The sequence below is a fragment of the Drosophila nasuta genome, chromosome 3, assembly GCF_023558535.2.
Source record: "Drosophila nasuta strain 15112-1781.00 chromosome 3, ASM2355853v1, whole genome shotgun sequence".
NCBI lineage: Eukaryota > Metazoa > Arthropoda > Insecta > Diptera > Drosophilidae > Drosophila > Drosophila nasuta.
The window spans coordinates 39,745,027-39,763,121 of record NC_083457.1 but is presented as its reverse complement, the minus strand read 5'-3'; the positions used below and the strand labels follow the sequence as shown (position 1 = coordinate 39,763,121).

General features: G+C 39.6%; 4 protein-coding genes across 8 annotated transcripts; 3 read left to right on the top strand and 1 right to left on the bottom strand.

The window, feature by feature from the left end:
• The first annotated feature begins 312 nt into the window (after window positions 1-312).
• Window positions 313-4,624, top strand: LOC132791242 (translocation protein SEC63 homolog). Its single transcript, XM_060800085.1, has 4 exons — window positions 313-796; window positions 1,263-1,972; window positions 2,686-3,955; window positions 4,076-4,624. The coding sequence occupies exons 1-4, from the start codon at window positions 673-675 to the stop codon at window positions 4,252-4,254; spliced, it is 2,283 nt and encodes a 760-aa protein (XP_060656068.1). The 5' UTR covers window positions 313-672; the 3' UTR covers window positions 4,255-4,624.
• A 91-nt stretch (window positions 4,625-4,715) lies between these two features.
• LOC132791244 (SH3 domain-binding glutamic acid-rich protein homolog) lies at window positions 4,716-9,295 on the bottom strand. Of its 5 annotated transcripts, none has more exons than XR_009632886.1 (6): window positions 8,913-9,295; window positions 7,359-7,787; window positions 6,355-6,444; window positions 6,056-6,125; window positions 4,967-5,993; window positions 4,716-4,896 (listed from the first exon to the last, which is right to left on the bottom strand). XR_009632886.1 is itself a non-coding variant. In XM_060800087.1 (5 exons), exons 1-5 carry the CDS (start codon window positions 8,955-8,957, stop codon window positions 5,197-5,199), a joined length of 1,431 nt encoding a protein of 476 aa, XP_060656070.1. In that variant the 5' UTR covers window positions 8,958-9,295; the 3' UTR covers window positions 4,903-5,196. The 5 variants fall into 5 exon arrangements, 3 of the variants coding, with proteins under 3 accessions (XP_060656071.1, XP_060656072.1, XP_060656070.1); XR_009632887.1 differs by having other exon boundaries at window positions 4,716-4,893; XM_060800087.1 differs by lacking the exon at window positions 4,716-4,896 and having other exon boundaries at window positions 4,903-5,993.
• An 865-nt stretch (window positions 9,296-10,160) lies between these two features.
• On the top strand, window positions 10,161-13,647 carry LOC132791247 (akirin). The gene is made up of 4 exons (XM_060800091.1): window positions 10,161-10,510; window positions 11,459-11,824; window positions 11,890-12,252; window positions 12,315-13,647. The coding sequence occupies exons 2-4, from the start codon at window positions 11,581-11,583 to the stop codon at window positions 12,323-12,325; spliced, it is 618 nt and encodes a 205-aa protein (XP_060656074.1). The 5' UTR covers window positions 10,161-10,510; window positions 11,459-11,580; the 3' UTR covers window positions 12,326-13,647.
• Window positions 13,648-13,896: 249 nt separating this feature from the next.
• LOC132791243 (ceramide phosphoethanolamine synthase) lies at window positions 13,897-18,057 on the top strand. The gene is made up of 4 exons (XM_060800086.1): window positions 13,897-14,840; window positions 16,187-16,690; window positions 16,764-16,930; window positions 16,989-18,057. Exons 1-4 carry the CDS (start codon window positions 14,177-14,179, stop codon window positions 17,481-17,483), a joined length of 1,830 nt encoding a protein of 609 aa, XP_060656069.1. The 5' UTR covers window positions 13,897-14,176; the 3' UTR covers window positions 17,484-18,057.
• The last annotated feature ends 38 nt before the right edge of the window (window positions 18,058-18,095 follow it).

The following is an 18,095-nucleotide window of genomic DNA, read 5'->3' as shown; positions in this document are numbered from 1 at the left end:
TACAATTAAATGGCATATCGATATCTTATTCGATTAATAACTTCTATAGATATAATAAAATATACTATTAATAGTGGGATAGCCATTATTTTAAAATTAATGCTGACTACGCATTTTACTACACAGCATCTTAGAAGAAAGCTCAATTAAACTTAAGCAGAAAATGTAAATGCAAATGAAATTTACAAATTGCATACCTACAGCGATTGTTTTCGTAGTTGCAAAGACTACGCAGCAGGCGGCACCTGCTGAAAATAATGGTAAATCGGTATTTACTTATGCAGCATGACATTTTGCAAAATTGCACACACGGTCACACTGTACAGACGTGTCATTTGACGAGGAGTGTAAATACATAAGTTTTTTAAATACACGGCGTTAAATTCTTATAATTGATCGCTGTGTACCAAACGATTACACTTCGTCAACGGCAATCTGCAAGTGAACTTTGCACGATTTGTTCATCAATTAAACCCAACGCGCGCAGTTCACAAACTGCCAGCGTGCCAAACATCAGCTGGGTTCAGCCGACTTTTTTTTGGGCAAAAAAAAAAAAACGACCACACCAAACCAACAAAAAAGTCCAATAAACCAACCACTCGACGACGCGCTGTCTTTGTAAATAATTAGAGAAAAAGGAGCGGAGCCGGTTTTGCGGAAGCAACAACTGCAATGGCGGGTCAAAAGTTTCAATATGATGAAAGTGGCGGAACATTCTATTATTTTGTGTTATCATTCTTGGCTTTGGTATTGATACCAACGACGATTTATTATTGGCCACGTAAAAAGAAAGAAGGTTAGTAGTTGTTGTTGCTAGATTTTAATCACACACTCTCTCCCACCCGCTCTCACTAATCGCGAACGTCTTCAAGCACATATGTGTATGTGTGTGTAATTGAGCTTTTCCCCATTTACAAACATGTGGTAAATGGACACGTTCCAATAAGTTATTCTAACAACGTTGACGAACTGAGCTCTTGTGTTGGTGAAAGCTACGAATGCAGCAGCGACAGCAACACCGATGTCTTAAGCCAGCTCACTTCACAAATGGGTCACACACATAGACACACTCATACGCAGGTGACTTGCTCTCGCGATCTTATTTGCGCTCTCACTCTTCCGCAAGCACATTGCTTGACCATGCTTGCATTCTAATCACTCACACAAACGTAAATAACAATGCTCTCGCGGACTTAGATTGTGCTCTCACTTTCTCGTAACATAGCTGCATTCTAATCACACTCTCTCGTTTTATCATTTAGACCCCAGCAAGCGGAAGGAAGAGTGCCAATGTCCCGACTGTGTGAAAAAGAATTTCATTCTGGCCAATGCGGAGCCATATCGTCTGCTCAAATCGGTGGCCATTAAAGTGACCATTGTGCTTGGTTGGGCGTTGCTTCTCTTTCTCACCTATCGCGTCTCACAATTCGACTATGAGATGGCAAGCTTTGATCCCTTTGAGATTTTGAATGTGCCACCAACGGCGACACAGGCAGAAATCAAGAAGGCCTACTACCGACTGTCCAAGGTGTTGCATCCTGACAAGGAGACAGGTGACGAAAAATCCTTCATGATGCTGAGCAAAGCGTATCAGGCGCTTACCGACGATGTGGCCAAGGAGAACTATGAGAAATATGGCAATCCCGATGGACCAGGTGCCATGTCCTTTGGCATTGCGCTGCCCTCTTGGATTGTGGAGAAGGAAAACAGTGTATGGGTGCTGGGACTCTATGGATTGGTCTTTATGGTGGCCATGCCCTCGGCCGTGGGTGTCTGGTGGTATCGCTCCATACGTTTCAGTGGCGACAAAGTCTTGCTGGACACGACGCAGATGTATTTCTATTTCATCCACAAAACGCCGCATATGCTGCTCAAGCGTGCTCTCATGGTGCTGGCGGCAAGTCTGGAATTTGATAAGCGCCACAATTCGCAGGTCATCGAGCGGCAGTCGGATAACGATGAAGTGCCTGCGGTAAGTAAACAAGCGCCTATCTTATCCGAAAATAGTATAAGAGTTAACAGCGGCTGTAAAATTTACAGCTGTTTAACAGTAATCTTAGCTGTGCAAATGTATTTGCAACATCCCAGAGTTAACATTAAGCTTACAGCGTTGGCTAAGAATAACGTTTTAACAGAAAGGGGAGATCAGTTTTATTTCCGTTTATTTATTTTAGAATAGTTTATTTGGAATATATTTAAACTTGAATTAACAAAAAAGTGCAGGAAAAACTAAATTTAAATTAAAAGCAATGTGAGAACCTTATATAAAAAGGGGTACGTAGAAAAGAAATACCATTTAGATGACTTAAAAGGTTCTAATACAATACAATTCCAGAATTTATTAAGCATGACGTTACCTTAACTAACTTACAGTCACGCTTCAACGGAAATTTCCCAAGAAGTTGAGAAGAGCCCTGCTGTAATTTATATCTTGAAAAGATCTAGCGTGAATTGTTGACCTGACAACAGCGGGAATATCTAAATATAAATAGAAATAGGTTAAATATAGTATATAAAATAATAAGTATGTCTTATGCTAAGGTAGCGCACCTACTCCAGGGCTTTACGCCTGTTTAGGTCCATATCTATAGCATTTTAATACCTTACATGTGCTTTTAATATAGGACCTATTCAACTGTAATTAACATTCATTATTGATAACATTATTATTCTTACTATTCACAGCTCATTCGGCAGCTACCCAATCTGAATGAAAAGTGCAAGGAACATCCCTTGTGTCGCATGTACTCGATCAAGGCACGTGCCATTCTCCATGCGCATCTCTCTCGCATTCCCCTCAACGCTGAGACACTGGAACGCGATCGTCAGTTCATAGTGAAGAAGTGTCCGTATTTGGTGCAGGAGATGGTCAGCTGTGTGCATCAGCTGGTGATGATGGCCTATGCAAGACGTGTGCCTCGCCTGCCCAGCATCGAGACAATCGAGAACTGCATGAAGATGTCTCCAATGATCATTCAGGGACTGTGGGAATTCAAGTCGCCGCTACTGCAGTTGCCCCATCTGACCGAAGATCATTTATACTTTATGAACAAGAAACGTCATGTGAAGAATCTGCAACAGTTTGCTCAACTGAAGCCAGAGGAGAGTCGCATGCTGTTGAAGAATCTGTCGGACTTTGAGTACGAGAACATTATGCGTGTGCTGGGCAAGATGCCGTTGATTGATTTCTCCATACGCTGCGAGGTAATTGACGATGAGAACACCAATGTGGTGACAGCTGGTGCCATTGTCACCGTGACCGTGACATTGGAGCGGAAGGATATGCGTTCGTTGTTCGGCGACACGAAAGCGCCCGAAAAGCAAGGCATCAACGATGAACCCAACGAAGAGGCTGAGGATGAGGAGGGCGCTGGCGCAGCTGCTGCTACCGCTGTGCCCGCTAAGAAGGCTTCGGCCTGGGCTAAGCCACGCAAGGGCAAAGGAGGCAAGGGCGGCAAGAAGCCCGTGAACAATCAGAAGAAGAAGGCGGCACCACCCATGCCGGCAGCTCCAGCTGCAGCAGCTGCGTCGACTGCGGCGGCATCCACAACGGATGATCAAACGGCAGCCAACTCGGAGGCGGAATCGGATGCCGGCGAGCACAGCGATGTGGAATCTGTGGCGGGATCAGGCAGTGAGGATGATGACAAGCAGGGCAGGAACAATTCCTCGCTTGATGATGATGACGATGAGGAATGGGAACGTCTGCAGGCGAAGCTCAATAAGCGCGAACGTCTTGAGGGCAAGTCGCGCATGTCGCATGCGGTGCATTGTCCCTACTTCCCCGAGGAGAAGCAGGAATATTGGTGGACATACATCTGCGATCGCAAGTCGCGCACCTTGCTCACAGCGCCGTATCATGTGACAAATCTGGTCGAGAAAGAGGAGATACAGCTGAAGTTTACGGCGCCGCGTTGGCCCGGCGTTTACACCTTTACGGTCTGCCTGCGATCGGGTGAGTTAACTAAGAATATTAGAAGTTTAGATAAATGAAGTACTTAAGAATTGTGTGACCGCAATTTGATTTTCCTATACTTTGAAGGAACAACTACAATAATCTCTCCTTTTCTTCAAGATTCGTATCTGGGCATGGATCAGCAGCAAGAGCTTAAATTGGATGTGCAGAAGGCGCCCGCACCACCGACAGATCATCCACAATGGGATCTCAGCGAATCGGAGCCGGAGCACAATGATCAACAGGAGAATCTGAGCGATTACACAACGGACTCCTCAGATGAGGAGGATAGCGGTTAGATAGCGCCCCAAACTCCCCAGAAGAATGCGTCTCATGACAAGCGCATCTAAAACCTCTTTTTCCCCAGCGAGTGAATGTTCTACCCGTCTCCTAACAAGAAAAAAAACAACTTGGATTTTGTTTTTTTATTCTTTTTAGTAAATGATTTTGAGTTGCGAAATAATGAGGTTCGCACAGTCTCTTTTTTAACTAGTTTTTGTAACATGGATAAAGTTAAAAGATAATGGATAATAGAGCCCGAAACTAGAGCGTAAATAAATAAGTCAAGGAATATATAAACTTCATTTTTAAATGTCTGCGTACTAAACATAATTATAAATGTACTGTATATTTAATTATTTGGATACAAAACAAACAAAACAAAAACAACTCGAAACTATAAAAGTGAGAAACGTGACACTGAAAAACAAACAAAAAAATATATAAAACATTTTCAAAATAAAAATACAAAAAAAAGAAGTTTTCGTTTTTTAAGTGATTTATTTATCATTATAATAATATCATTAAATTGTTTAAGTGCCATAAGTCTACTGTGAGGTCGCTGCGCGTTCCGTGTCCAAGAGTTGGGCCGATGCCGAGTCCGAGGAAGAATTCTTCGCAGGCGCTGGAAGAACAGCTGTCAATTCTTCTGTTGTTAACTGCTGTGGAAACAAAAGAATTATACAATAACGTGTGTTATCTTTGGCACAAGATCATAAACATGTTCATTACCCTCCACCAGCTGTATTATGATTAGTAAATTCTTTTCTTTTTGCATTTTATTTACAATTCTTGGTCATTATGTGCTAGTAGTTTGTGTGTGTGTGTGCGAGTTTGCTTCAATGTGTATGTGTTTGAGGATGATGCAACTACAGGTGCGGTTCAGTTTATGAGGGGGGTGTGGAGAGTTCGGGGTTCAGGGTTTCGTCGTTTATTCGTTGGGTTTGTTGGCAGTTTACAGTTTACTCTTCTTCACTTTCTTCTTCCTCAGCAGAAGATTCCGCTGCGTCTTCTTTCGCTTCCGTTTTACCAGCTTCTTCCATTGGAGCTGTTTCATCGACCTTTTCATCGTCGTTCTTCTCTTCATTCGTCTCTTTGGTTTCTTCTTCTTTCTTATCTTCTTCAGCATCTGTCTTGACTTTCTCGTCTTGCTTCTCGTCTACAGTTTCTTTTGATTCTTCTTTCTCTTCGTCGGCTTCCTTTGTTTCTTCTTCCTTTCTTTCCTCAGCTTCTGTTTCTTTCTTCTCTTCAGTTTCTTTTGTTTCTTCCTCATTCTTCTCTTCATCACTCTTTGATTCGTCGACTTCTTCTGTTGCTGCGGTCTCCTCATTCTTGCTTTCTTCGGTTGATTCTACCTCCGTTTTCTTTTCATCTTTCGTTTCTTCTGCCGCATCTTCTGATGCTTTTGCAGTTTTCTCTTCCGCTTCTGCCACTTGTTCTTCCGTTTTCCCCGCAGTCTCTTCTTTCTTTTCTGCGTCGGCCTCTTCTTCTTCATCGGATTCTTCCTCTTCTTCAGATTCTTCCTTTTCGTCTGATTTTTCATCAGTTTTCTCATTTTCTTCGGTCTTTTCTTCATCTGTCGATTCTTTTACCTTTTCTTCGGAATCCTCTGACTTTTCTTCGGCGTCCTTTGTCTTCTCCTCTAAATCATCTTCAGTTTTTTTACCATCTTCATCTACGCTAGCCTCTTCTGTTTTACCTTCTTCAGCATCCGCGTCATCGCCTTCCTTTTCGGCCTTCTTTTCATCATCTGCTTTGTCTGTTGTCAGTGTCAGGAGAAAGTTAAGATCATATTCCACTCGTTGACTTCCTCTACTTTACCTGTAGACTCGGCACTCTCCTCTTTGGACTCGGATTCTTCTTTACCTTCTTCGGTGGCTTCCGTTTCAGTCTGATGGGGTTTATGTTTAGGTGCAAATTGTAATTGTGTTGGTGGGATGTTAAGAGTGGAAGAATGTATGTAAAATCAGTATTTTCTAAACTACTTTCTCTAACGGTACTTTAGCTTCTCTATTGCAGTCGCATGCCGGATTAGCTTCTCGATCGCCTCTAGTCGAATAATGTTAAATTTTCTTCATCTTCTTTCATGCAGAATCTATACATTTGTACTGTAAAGTTACCTTTTCTTCACTACCCTCTTCTTTTTTCTCCGCGTCTTCACCTTCAGCACTCTCGGTTTTCTCCTTATCTTCGCTAGCTTCGTCTTCGCCCTTTGGAGTTGTTTAAAACGTTAGAACATTTTTGATTCTCGCTGTTACTTAACATGCGCTGTTAAAAAACTGTTAAGCGCTATACGCAGCTTGTGGTAAGTGTGGTGAGTTTGTGTGAGTAACAAAAGCTTACGGTTTTTTAGTTTTTAGTAAATACAAATATATTTCAATTTTATTTCATATGTTCTTATATATGTCCAGCGGATTTTTATGTTTTCGCATTAACATAACTCAGCCGCACAAAACTTTCAGGTTTTTATTTTATTTTTAGCTTACTACACTCTCAATTAGGTTTAGTTCACTTCATTTTAGGGTTAATTCAGTTGGAAGCTTAAGTAAACTTAAACTGTTTTTGAAAATTAATACAATTATTATGTTACATACATACAAAATGGGTGTGTGAGTGTGTCAGTTTTTTATAATAAATATAAATGTATTTTGATTAAAAAATTTAATTTCCTTCAGCGTGAACACAGTCGTATGTGTGTTGTGTGGGTGTGTGTGTGTAAGTGTAGTAGTATGCATGTCAAAGTATATATGTTTTTTAATATACTATATAAATATTGTAGCTTAGCTTAAAGAACCGCAGTCGTGGTGAATATAAGAGAGAAGCCCGAAATTGCTCGAATCTGGACAACAGGTTTTTTCATTGCCGCAATGCTGTTAGATTACATTTTTATGTTATGTTATGTTTTGCTACTGTCAGTTAACATGGCTGTTTGCTGTTGTTGCTGGTTGTTGAATACGTCGTTACGTTACGTTAGTAGTTGAAACTTGCTGTTAAATTTATTATTGTTATTCATATTATTATTATTATTATTGCTGTCTTTGTGGTTGCTTCTGTGCAGGCTTTTTGTTGTTGTCGTTTCGGAACAGTAAACAGAAAAGTACAAATTGCTTAAAAGCTCTCAAACCTCTGCCTTCTCCACCTCCGCCTCGCCTTCCGCTGGAGCCTTCTCTTCACCATCACCACCAGCCTCTTTTTCTTCCTCCTTTTCCTTCTCGCCCTCCTTAGCATCGCCATTCTCCTGCTTCAGTTCGATTTGAGCGCTGCTCACGGCCGTTGTGTCGGCTGGCGCCAACTTGAGGAACACCTCCAGCGTGTCAATCTCGTTGGCCATATCGAAGGCATCGTAGTCACCACAGTATTCCTCATCGTTAAAGATCTGCGGAGGCAATGGGTGCCTGGGCTCTGGATCGCTGACGGTGCCGCCATTGCTTGTGGATTTATTTTGCATCAGCTCCTTTTCGCTCTCCTTTCCTGGCTCTGTGATGTCAACGGTGTCATATTGAATGCACTTGCTGTCCAGGATCATGAGCACGCGCTGTTGGCGTTTCTTCACCTAAAAAATACCGAAACAATTAACTTAATTCGATTTTGCTGCTTTGCCAGCCCTGGTATTAGGTTACCGGCAAGCCCAAACAAACACACACAGGCACCTTAACAAAACACGCAAGCACCTAAAACGCACACAGACATTCACATGAACTCTCTCCCATAAACTAACAAATTGAACTGGTTTATTTGTACCTTAAATCATGCATTAGTCTATGTGTGTGTAGATAGTATAGTTATCAAAGCAGGCGTGTAATTAATTTCTGATAAAGGCCTTTATTTATTACCTAAGGTCTTTACACATGTTCATATATACCATACATACATTCAACTTTTTTATAGACGCTGACGCCTTGCTTTTGACACAACAATAAACAACGGCACAACACAAAGCACAGTCAAGCTCAATGCTCTCTTCCATTCTTGTATTTACTCTCTTTCTCTCTCTTTAATGCTCACGCCCTCGTTGCACTGCACAATGAGCTTTGTTTAAAAGTCTTATTGGCAAATACGCGAATCAAACAAAGATGAGTGGAAAAAAAGAGTCATCGACATGAATCATACACACAGACAAGCGCAGACATAGTTAAGCTCGCTTACCCACGCAAACGGAAAACTGTGATCAATGAATATTCTTTTATGCTTTCCCACACTATCCCAAATAGGCTTATATGGAAATGTTTGCGGTCGTTGCGCTGCTTCTTGCCACCACCATCAAAAGCGCACGCACACAAACGCACAGCACACATGCACACGCCAATCAAAATACCCACTTGCTGTTCTGTTTTGTTGGGAGAGCGCGATGACGTTTCAACTGTACGTACTACATCATCATTCACACACACACGCACACACATATATAAATGCATGTATTGTGTAGACTACGCAAACAAACAAAGAATGTGTGTAGACTATGCAATTGAGCAGTTCTTCTTTATCTACATACATATCTATCCTGCTAAACTGAACCATGCAAACATTCCATTAACATGACACTGACTCTCACAACTCAGTCATACAAAGCACACACGACACACTCATATAATTTGTCATTTTATGCCATTAGCCTGTCTTGCCTCGCCCCACCCCGCTCCACACCTACGCAGCATTGACACTGCAGTATAAAACTTACCTCCTTGTTGCCGGACATGCCGCTGACGTACACTTTCAATACCATTTTTGCAATTTATTATTGTTGGATCTTTTTTAATTTAAAGCTTTATTTGTTGCGCGAAATTAAATATGCGACTTTCACGACGACGACGATCAAAATATTTTTAGAACTTTCTTTGCTCTGCTTTTTGATTGCTTTTGCTCTTGGCCCCTACCGCGATACGTAATGTTGATTATTAATATGCGCGCACTGGGCTATCGGCTGCAAAACACTAGTCGATTCGTATAAAAAACGCGTATAAAAAGTTGAAATCTACAAAAGGTGTAGAGATGTTTAAAATTAATAATTAAATTGCACAAATTCGCTGCCTTTTTATTCCTACTAGAGATGGAGAGACATCGATAGGTAGAGGTGGCCACACATCGATGACACTATCGATGCATCGACGTTTTCAAATTTATTTTAAAATCGATTTATTGTAGCAAACTGGTTTTCGCAGCCAAAAATTACAAGTCTCATTACAATTCAATAAATATTATTGTCTTAGATGATTTCAGATCTGGATTTATAAGTTTGTCAAAGTACTCTATTTTGCCAAAACCTAAATAAAAATACTAAGCGAGTGCGTTTTCAGTGTGACCAATTTGTATATTACAATAATAATAATATCTAATTGGACTAAAAAAAATATATTATAAAATTATGTTTCTTTTAACATTTAATACATACAAATAGATGCTGCGGCCGACAGCTAATTGTTCTACGAAATAATCTTTGAAAGACCAGCATACCAAGCGTGACTCAAATGAACTATGCTAGGGCTGCATTACTGACGCAATTAGGAAATGATTAATTTTGATATCTCTTTGTTTCATAAATTCCAGTATTTTCTTCAACTTTAGCCGATCTATCTAATCCATGTTGCTTAGAAGGCCCAAGTAATAAACATATAAGTAAACGGAAAAGCTGAATTCATCACATGTAAATGATTTGGCAATTCAACTAGTTCCCCCACCACCTTCTAATTGTTCAAGTGCAAATAATAATAAAAAGTAAAAAATAATTTATATAATATATAACCTTTCTAATAAGCAATCTTTAGATTGATATTTGATACATATGGCTGATTTGACGGTTAATTTTTATGAAAATTGTTAAAATACCAGATTGTAAATAAAAATGCGGAACGACGTGAGCGAACCGTTGCATTTACAAATGAGCTGAGCAAACTCAAGTGGCTCACTGCGATGACTCGACCAGTTGAACTTGTTCTGAACGAGTGACCACAACCTCACGTCGTCACGCATGCATCGGTCGTCCATTTTTCGTAAGAATTCGACAGAAAAGTGAAAAATACATCGCAAAAAGGAAAAAATTTACAAAGAAAAGTACTTTAAAGCAAGTTGTAATCAACTTACACCACAGTGCATTTCAGTGGCCTTTCAAATACTGCTCAAAACAACTCAATAAGCAATAGCAATACATATATAGATTTACAATTTGAACTACCCGAAAAAAGTTCGTGTGCGTTTCTACAATACAATAAAAAAGTAAATAAAGCGCGTGTGAAGTGTGTGGTGCAGATATCGAAGCGGAAGAATAAAATACAAACTAATGTAAGTGTGGCAGGCAGAAAACATCTCAATGCTAGAGGCGTTGTTTCATTTATGCTATCTTCAGAGAAGAGTAAGCACTCTGATAATGATATGCGTTGCGACCATTTTTAAAATTTCATGAAATCAAAATTCCAACTCACAGCTGCAAGTGTGTGTGTAAGAGTGTGTGTGTGCGAGCGAGACAACCATTGAACACATAAGCTGCTGTCATTTTGTTTTTTTTTTGTCGTCGTCGCATTTGAAATGAATCTTTTTTATTTGGCATGGTGTTTGTCACGTAAAACAGCACTAATCATTTATTATTGAAAAAAAAACGAAAGAAATGTGTAAATTACGACAAAGCAGCAGCAGCCTGAAACTTAATGCTGATTGACTTTGAGTTCATTAGCAGCAGCAAGTATGTGCTTGTGTGCGTAAGTGCAGCTTGTGGTTGAACTGTGTGTGTGTGTGTGTGTGTGTGTGTGTAAACAGCTGGTACAGCTCGAAGGATACGCGACGCGTTTTTATTGTTGTAGTTTGTAGTGCGTGTGTACGTTCCTGTATGTGTGTGTGTGTGAGCTAGTGGTTGGCTGCTTAGTTTTCTTTGCTGCTCGCGTGCATTTCTATGCATGTGTGTTGTTGCTGTTGCTTTACTGCGTCGTCTTCTTCTTGTAGCTGTAGTGGTGGGAAGTTGTATTGTCGGCCTGTGGCCAAACGAACACTCCCTTTAATTGCGCATCGCTAGCTACTTCGTTTTCTTTTTTAATGCCCTCTTCGCAGCAGCTGCCAGGCCATAAATCGCTGCACCATTTTCTTTTCTTTTGTATTCTACGTGCTTTGTCTGCGTGTGTGTGTCAGGTGAATCCTGTTTTCCTTGAAACCAGTTTTTGAAGCAAGTAGGCTCTTGTGTTTTTGCTCGACCCCGTCTGACTAATTCTCTCATCATACAAATTTTTTTCTCATTCGCAGACAAACGCTTCCAATCGACAGAACTGTGTGGCAATAAAAATAACTATTAGGCATAAAGAGAAAAAGAAGAAATTTATATTTATACATATATTGAAAGTTATTGAAACTCATTAATCATTGCAATGGCTTGTGCTACATTAAAACGCGCATTGGACTGGGAGTCGCTCAATCAGCGTCCCACAAAACGTCGACGTTGTGTTCCCTACGGACAATCTGCTGGCAATTCGCCATCACGCGGCGGCCAGCCGACGGTAGATGGCGCCACCAACAGCCCAAGCACCACAGGCATGCCAAGCAATCGCTTTGCTAAAGACAGCACTGAGCCGAGCCCATTCTCCGAATCCGCCTTGGCCAAGATGTCGCCAGGTAAGTAGAGAATATCTTCTATTTAAACTACGCAGCTAAATAAAACATCTCGAACTGTGGTACAGACAAAATGGCCGAGAATTTGTGCAATGAAATCAAAAGACTGCACAAACGCAAACAGTTGCCCATCACATCATCCGCTTTGGAGCGCATGCAGGACTCGGAATCGAGCGGTTCCGAAATGGGACCTGAGAGTCCATTGCGCCCGGACAGCCCACCGAGTCACATGATGCGCCATCACAACGAGAAGGCATTGTTCACGTTCAAGCAGGTGCAACTCATATGCGAAGGCATCGTGAAGGATCGCGAGGATCAACTGCGTGAGCGTTACGAATCGGTGCTGACCACCAAATTGGCTGAGCAATATGATGCCTTTGTGAAATTCACATATGATCAGATCCAGCGTCGCTACGAAGCAGCGCCCAGCTGTAAGTGATTTTTAATTTACCTAAAAATGGAGTAGAGATTAATTTTTTCACTTATTTTTCAGATTTGTCGTAAGGCAGACGACTCTCTCAACAATTACGATCTTATGTGACGGTTTTCTGGCCGCAAATGCAGAAAATAATGCAACTTCAAATGCAAGACAAAACATCAAGAAAAAGAAGAGAAGAAAAGAAAAAAGAAAAAGTAATGAAAACAACATAGAAGCCCTCATTTAAATAAACAACTACATTTTTGTTTATATTATATATTTTGAAATATGAAAGTTATAGTTTAAACTAGAATTACATAAATTGTATTGAAAGCAAAATGAACGGGAGGAAATACTTTAAAAACACGGCCTAAAGCAAACAGCAACAAAAACATAAGAAAAGCAACAACTTGTTACCATTTACGTTTTCACATAACGAAAATTCTAAATACAAATGACAAATATCTATATCGTACATATGGAAAACTATGTACACAGAACGCTAATATACAAAACAAAAACGAAATGAAAAGAGAAAATATAAAAAACAACTTGCAAAGGGTGCAACACAGACACACGACAAACACACTTAATAAACAAAATACACACAACACACAATTCAATGAAACCTCAACAGTAGCTTCGTATATATATATATATAATTAACAGAAGAGAAATGCGAAAAACAAATTGGTAAATATATATGTTAGGTACATATAGCAATAAGGTATAATTGTAAAACGTATCAAAACACAACACACTATATATATATATATATATATATTGAATTTCAAAATAGCAATGCGAGATGAGATCGAGATTGACAACTAAACAAACTGCAAGAAACAAAAGATATATGAAGATATAAAGCAGTATGCAACTAAGAAACTACTCATGAAATATCTTTTTCATAGTTTATTTTTGCATAATAATCATTAATTTTCCTAAGCGAGTGAATAGCATCTGTATAAAACAAAACAAAAAAAACTGAAAACGAAAATCAATTTTTGTTCTTTGCTCTTCTGATTTGATGATCGATTGTTACTTGTTTCTTCCTTTGATGTACATTTTGCAAAGTAATGAAAACACACAACACAACAATTTATTTCGTGTATGCAATGTTTCCTTTGCTTTAAACAATGTAAAACCAAAACAAAAAAACCTAAAAAAAAGAAGTTAAAACAATTTTTATTATTATTTAAGTCAAAACTTGAACGCTTTCATATTTACACATTATATACGCTTGGCAGACGACGTTTCATGGCTCACATTATACATATTTTTCACTTGATATATAAACATATATTTTTCAATTGCCGCGATCATACATACTTTACATTAGTAATTTAAACTTAATATTAGTAAAGAAATGCCATTTTTATATTAAAAAAAAAAAACAAAATAAAAAGCGATGAATTCAAAATGCAAAGTGATGAAATTTTGTTTTATTGCTATATTCTTAATGTCACTGTGAAGTGAAATGGCAACTTTTAAAAACTTTCGATTAGCGCCCAAGTTTTATAACATCGCGCTATCGAAAACATCGCAAAGCTAAGTTGGCTGCGCGACAATTTAAGCTAAAGCGACTCCGCAGTTAACATGGTGCTCCACAGTTAACAGAGAGTGTTATGGCAGTGTTACAAGAAAAAAAAACACAAGCAGGCAGTCGCTGGAATTTCGAGAGCAACTAACAACAAAAAAGACAAAAATTGAACGTGTGTGTTTTGAAAAACAAATGTTAAAACGTAAAATTATGTGTCGCTGATAGGAGGCCAATGAGTAATCAGCTCGCCAGCGCTTAAAATGCTTCACTCGCGCATCCAGTTCGCCAACTTTACAAAACTCGTCAAAATTTGTTGATAATAGAGAATTTGTACAAACAAAAATTAACCATAAAAAACGCAAAAGAAGAAGAGAAAAGAAAGCTTTAAGCAATAATGTGCGACGATGACGGTGAAATTTGTGAGTCAGCGACACCGGCAACGCTGACTTCAAGTCCAACTTCAACGTCAACAGCTGATGGACATTATCTCAACTACAAGACACAACAACAAAGAAAACATAGCTTCAATTATAATAGCAATAACAAAGTGGAGCAAATTGAGCACTGGCAGCCGACGGATGTAATACAATGGCTGCGCAACAGCAAGGATCACTTCTCAAATCAACTCATCTCCTGTATCAACTCGGAGGCCATTGATGGTCAGGTGCTGCTCACATTAAGCGAATCGGATGTGCGTGATTTTCGCTATAGGCTTGGCTACTCTCAGGTGCCCTTTGGTGAGCTGAAGCGATTTTGGTTGCTCGTCAGTCAATTGCAGCAGCAATGGACGCACGAGCAGCGACAAAAGTATCAGCAGCTCCAGCCTCAGCACCAGTATCAGCTGCACGGTGTCCTAACAGATGCGATCCACACATCCTGTGTGCCGAGTGGCAACGCCACCGCCGCCACCATGACAAACGAAACGTGCCCCTCCCCCTCAACGTGCCAGGACTGCCCAGGCTACAATTGCAGCAGCAACGGACAACGCGACTGCAGCAGCAGCAAGAGCAGTCAACGTTTGGTGGCACCCGAATACTTCAAGACGGCCATTAGCTTAGGTGAGAGCTTTTCGAAATGAGTTCACTTATCGGTCATTTGATCAATCATATGCAATAACCTTGATATTCGTAATCTACAAATGCATTTCTTCCGCTCACTCTATACCAAAGTTCAGCAGAGAGCGAGAGTGTCATAGTTTTGCGACGTCATTTGATTAATTATAAATTTAGTTACAGTCTTATTACGCCAATGACGCCAATGCGCGGCGTGCGCTACTGTTATTTATATTTTGGAGGTTAAACATACACACACATGTAAATATGTACATGTGTCTCGCTCTCACTCCCACTCCCAGTCGCATTTGTTTTGTTTACTGCATGTAGTGGAATTTTTTTTTTCTGTTGCGTTTTTGTGTAACATTTCGTGCACAAAATTTTTAAATGTATTTTAGGTATTATGCGAGCTAGAAAGAGAGCGAGAGATATGCCGTTTGCTTTGTCTAGCTCAAAGAGTTCAAATTTTTTTGATACCCTGCAAGAGATCAACATTAAAGTTTTGGTCAGCGAAAGCGCAGAGTAAGGAAAGAGAATAACAGTCATAGCATGTTGATATGCATGTGTGTAATTGCTTATTCACTTTTTTATGCAGTTTTTTATCGTAGAATTAAGTGAGTGTAAGCAGAATTCGGTGTGGGGCTTAATTAATATCATTTGATTGCCATAAATAGAATAGCTTATAAGTAATTACTCGATAGTCACAATGTAGGACAAAGTCTAGAGAAGTCTTTTTCGACCTCTTTATGAATTATTTATGTGTTTAGTACTTTAAAACTTTTCGTCTAGGTTTATTTCTATCTCTGGAACTATTTGAGCTAGCGTCATCAAATTTGGTGACAACACTTCTTCTACTACTTCTTAGTAGTTTAATATATATTTTTTAATATAAGACACAAGGGCTTTCCGGTACTAAAATCAATCAAAGCTTATGAATGAGATAATTTTGTACACATTTTATTGTGCTGTCTTAATACAAATATAATGAATGCATATTATAGTTAAATATCCGAAAAAGTTTATTTAGTGTAATGAGGTATTATTTGTAGTCCATAAAAATAGTAAAAAATGTTATTGTTTTCGTTGAAATCGGGAATTTCAATCAGCATGACTGTCTAAAATTGAGAATTTGAATTTAGTATGACTTTCTAAAGGTTTTTATCTTAATTATAGTGTACAAAAAAAAACAATTTGAATTTATTTTTGAAAGTTTTACACATACATATTTAGCATAATTTAAAAACAAGTTACTAGGGTAGCTGCTAGTCAAATACTTCCGAGAAGCATGTTCTGATTTATTTTGTTTTAAATCATGTGTAATAACACCACTTTCAATGGAATATCTGTTGCAGGCTATTCGTTTGTGGTGACATGGATAACTTCGTTTGTCATGGTCATCGTGCATGAACGAGTTCCCGATATGAAACGTTATCCACCGTTACCGGATATATTCCTCGACAATGTTCCCCACATTCCCTGGGCCTTCAATATGTGCGAAATAACGGGTTCTCTTTTATTTACCGTCTGGCTGATTGTGCTCATCTTTCACAAGTATCGAATGGTGTTGTTGCGTCGCTTTTTCGCATTGGCTGGCACCGTTTTTCTGCTGCGCTGCGTCACCATGCTGATCACATCACTGAGTGTGCCTGGTACGCATCTGCAGTGCAATCAGAAGGACTTTGCCATCGATGATCCCAACGTGGATATGATTGGTGCGTTGGTCATACGCATGACACGTGCCTATCGCATCTGGAGTGGATTGGGAATGTCCATCCAAGGGGTGCGCACGTGTGGCGATTACATGTTCAGTGGACACACGGTGGCATTGACCCTGCTCAATTTCTTTATTACCGAATGTAAGTAGAGGTGCTTGTGCTTGATCTCACTTGATCTTGATAAATTGATTCACTTTGTTTGCATTTCATTTAGATACGCCGCGTAATCTGTACTTCCTGCATACGATGACTTGGCTGTTGAACATGTTTGGCATATTCTTTATATTGGCTGCCCATGAGCACTACTCCATCGATGTGTTTGTGGCCTTTTACATAACGTCGCGACTCTTTCTTTATTACCACACGTTGGCCAATAATCGGGCAAGTGCATTAATCTTCTCTTAATAAAAATGAATCTAATTCGAATTTCATTTAATAGGCTTTGATGCAAAGCGATTCGACGCGCACCCGCGTCTGGTTTCCCATGTTCAGTTACTTTGAAAATCATGTGGATGGCATGATACCCAATGACTTTGATACGCCCGGTTCGCTCATCAGTTCAATGATCGATCAGTTGTGCTGGCTCAAGGATCAACTGGTTTGGATCTTGCAAGGCATCACATTGCCAAAGGCGGCGAAGTCCTTGCAAATGTTTAATAGCTCCGAATCGGAACTGTGCACCCATCCAGCTGGCTCACCTTTTCATAATTCACATCAATCTATGGGCAGTGGCATGAACAATGTGCGTCCCACATCCAACACAAGGCCCACGACACCGATTAAGTTGTCACCACAACCGGTTAGACGGACAATTCCTTTGGATATTCCTACGCCAGTTACGTCTGTACCTCAAGTGGCAAAAAAGAACAAATGCTACGACTCCGCAGCAGGTGAAACGTTCGTTGGTCGATGCCAGCGTAAGTCCGTATGTTAGCGATATCATTAAGAAGGATGCAAAGGACGCGACACAGCAAGCGACAAAGAAGCAGCTCTGATTCAGTCTTCCCACACTCTGCTGGCTTACATTTCTTATTTGTTTATCGTCGTTCCACGAAAAAATGGAAAAAAAACAAACATTGCAAAAAAGCACCGACTGATAATTTTTACTTTAAAATTGTTTCTAATCCCCCCTTTTTCTTCAATTTTTGCAGCAGCAGCACCTTTATTTGTATTATCTACTCTATATACCAATTGTAGTGCCTTCCGATTAGTCCCAATTTCAGGCATCAAAACGACCTTCTCCTTATCTATATTAATAGATAACTTTTAGTTAACTAACTGGATCAAAAGTGTTGGCAATTCGCATGAAAATATTGCATAGAACTTGAAATGGCTTATTGATGATAATCCTCATTCCGTTCAGTTTAGTTATAATATTACGATTATTATTATTAGTAAATAACTCTAAGCATAAAATATATCTTTATTTAAGTTATTTAGTGATAAGTTTAAACGTTTTTGTTGAATGCACAAACTCCAAATAAATAAAATTTCAATATGAAGCGGAATTAATTAATGTTGGAAATTATTGAAAAAAATACGCGGT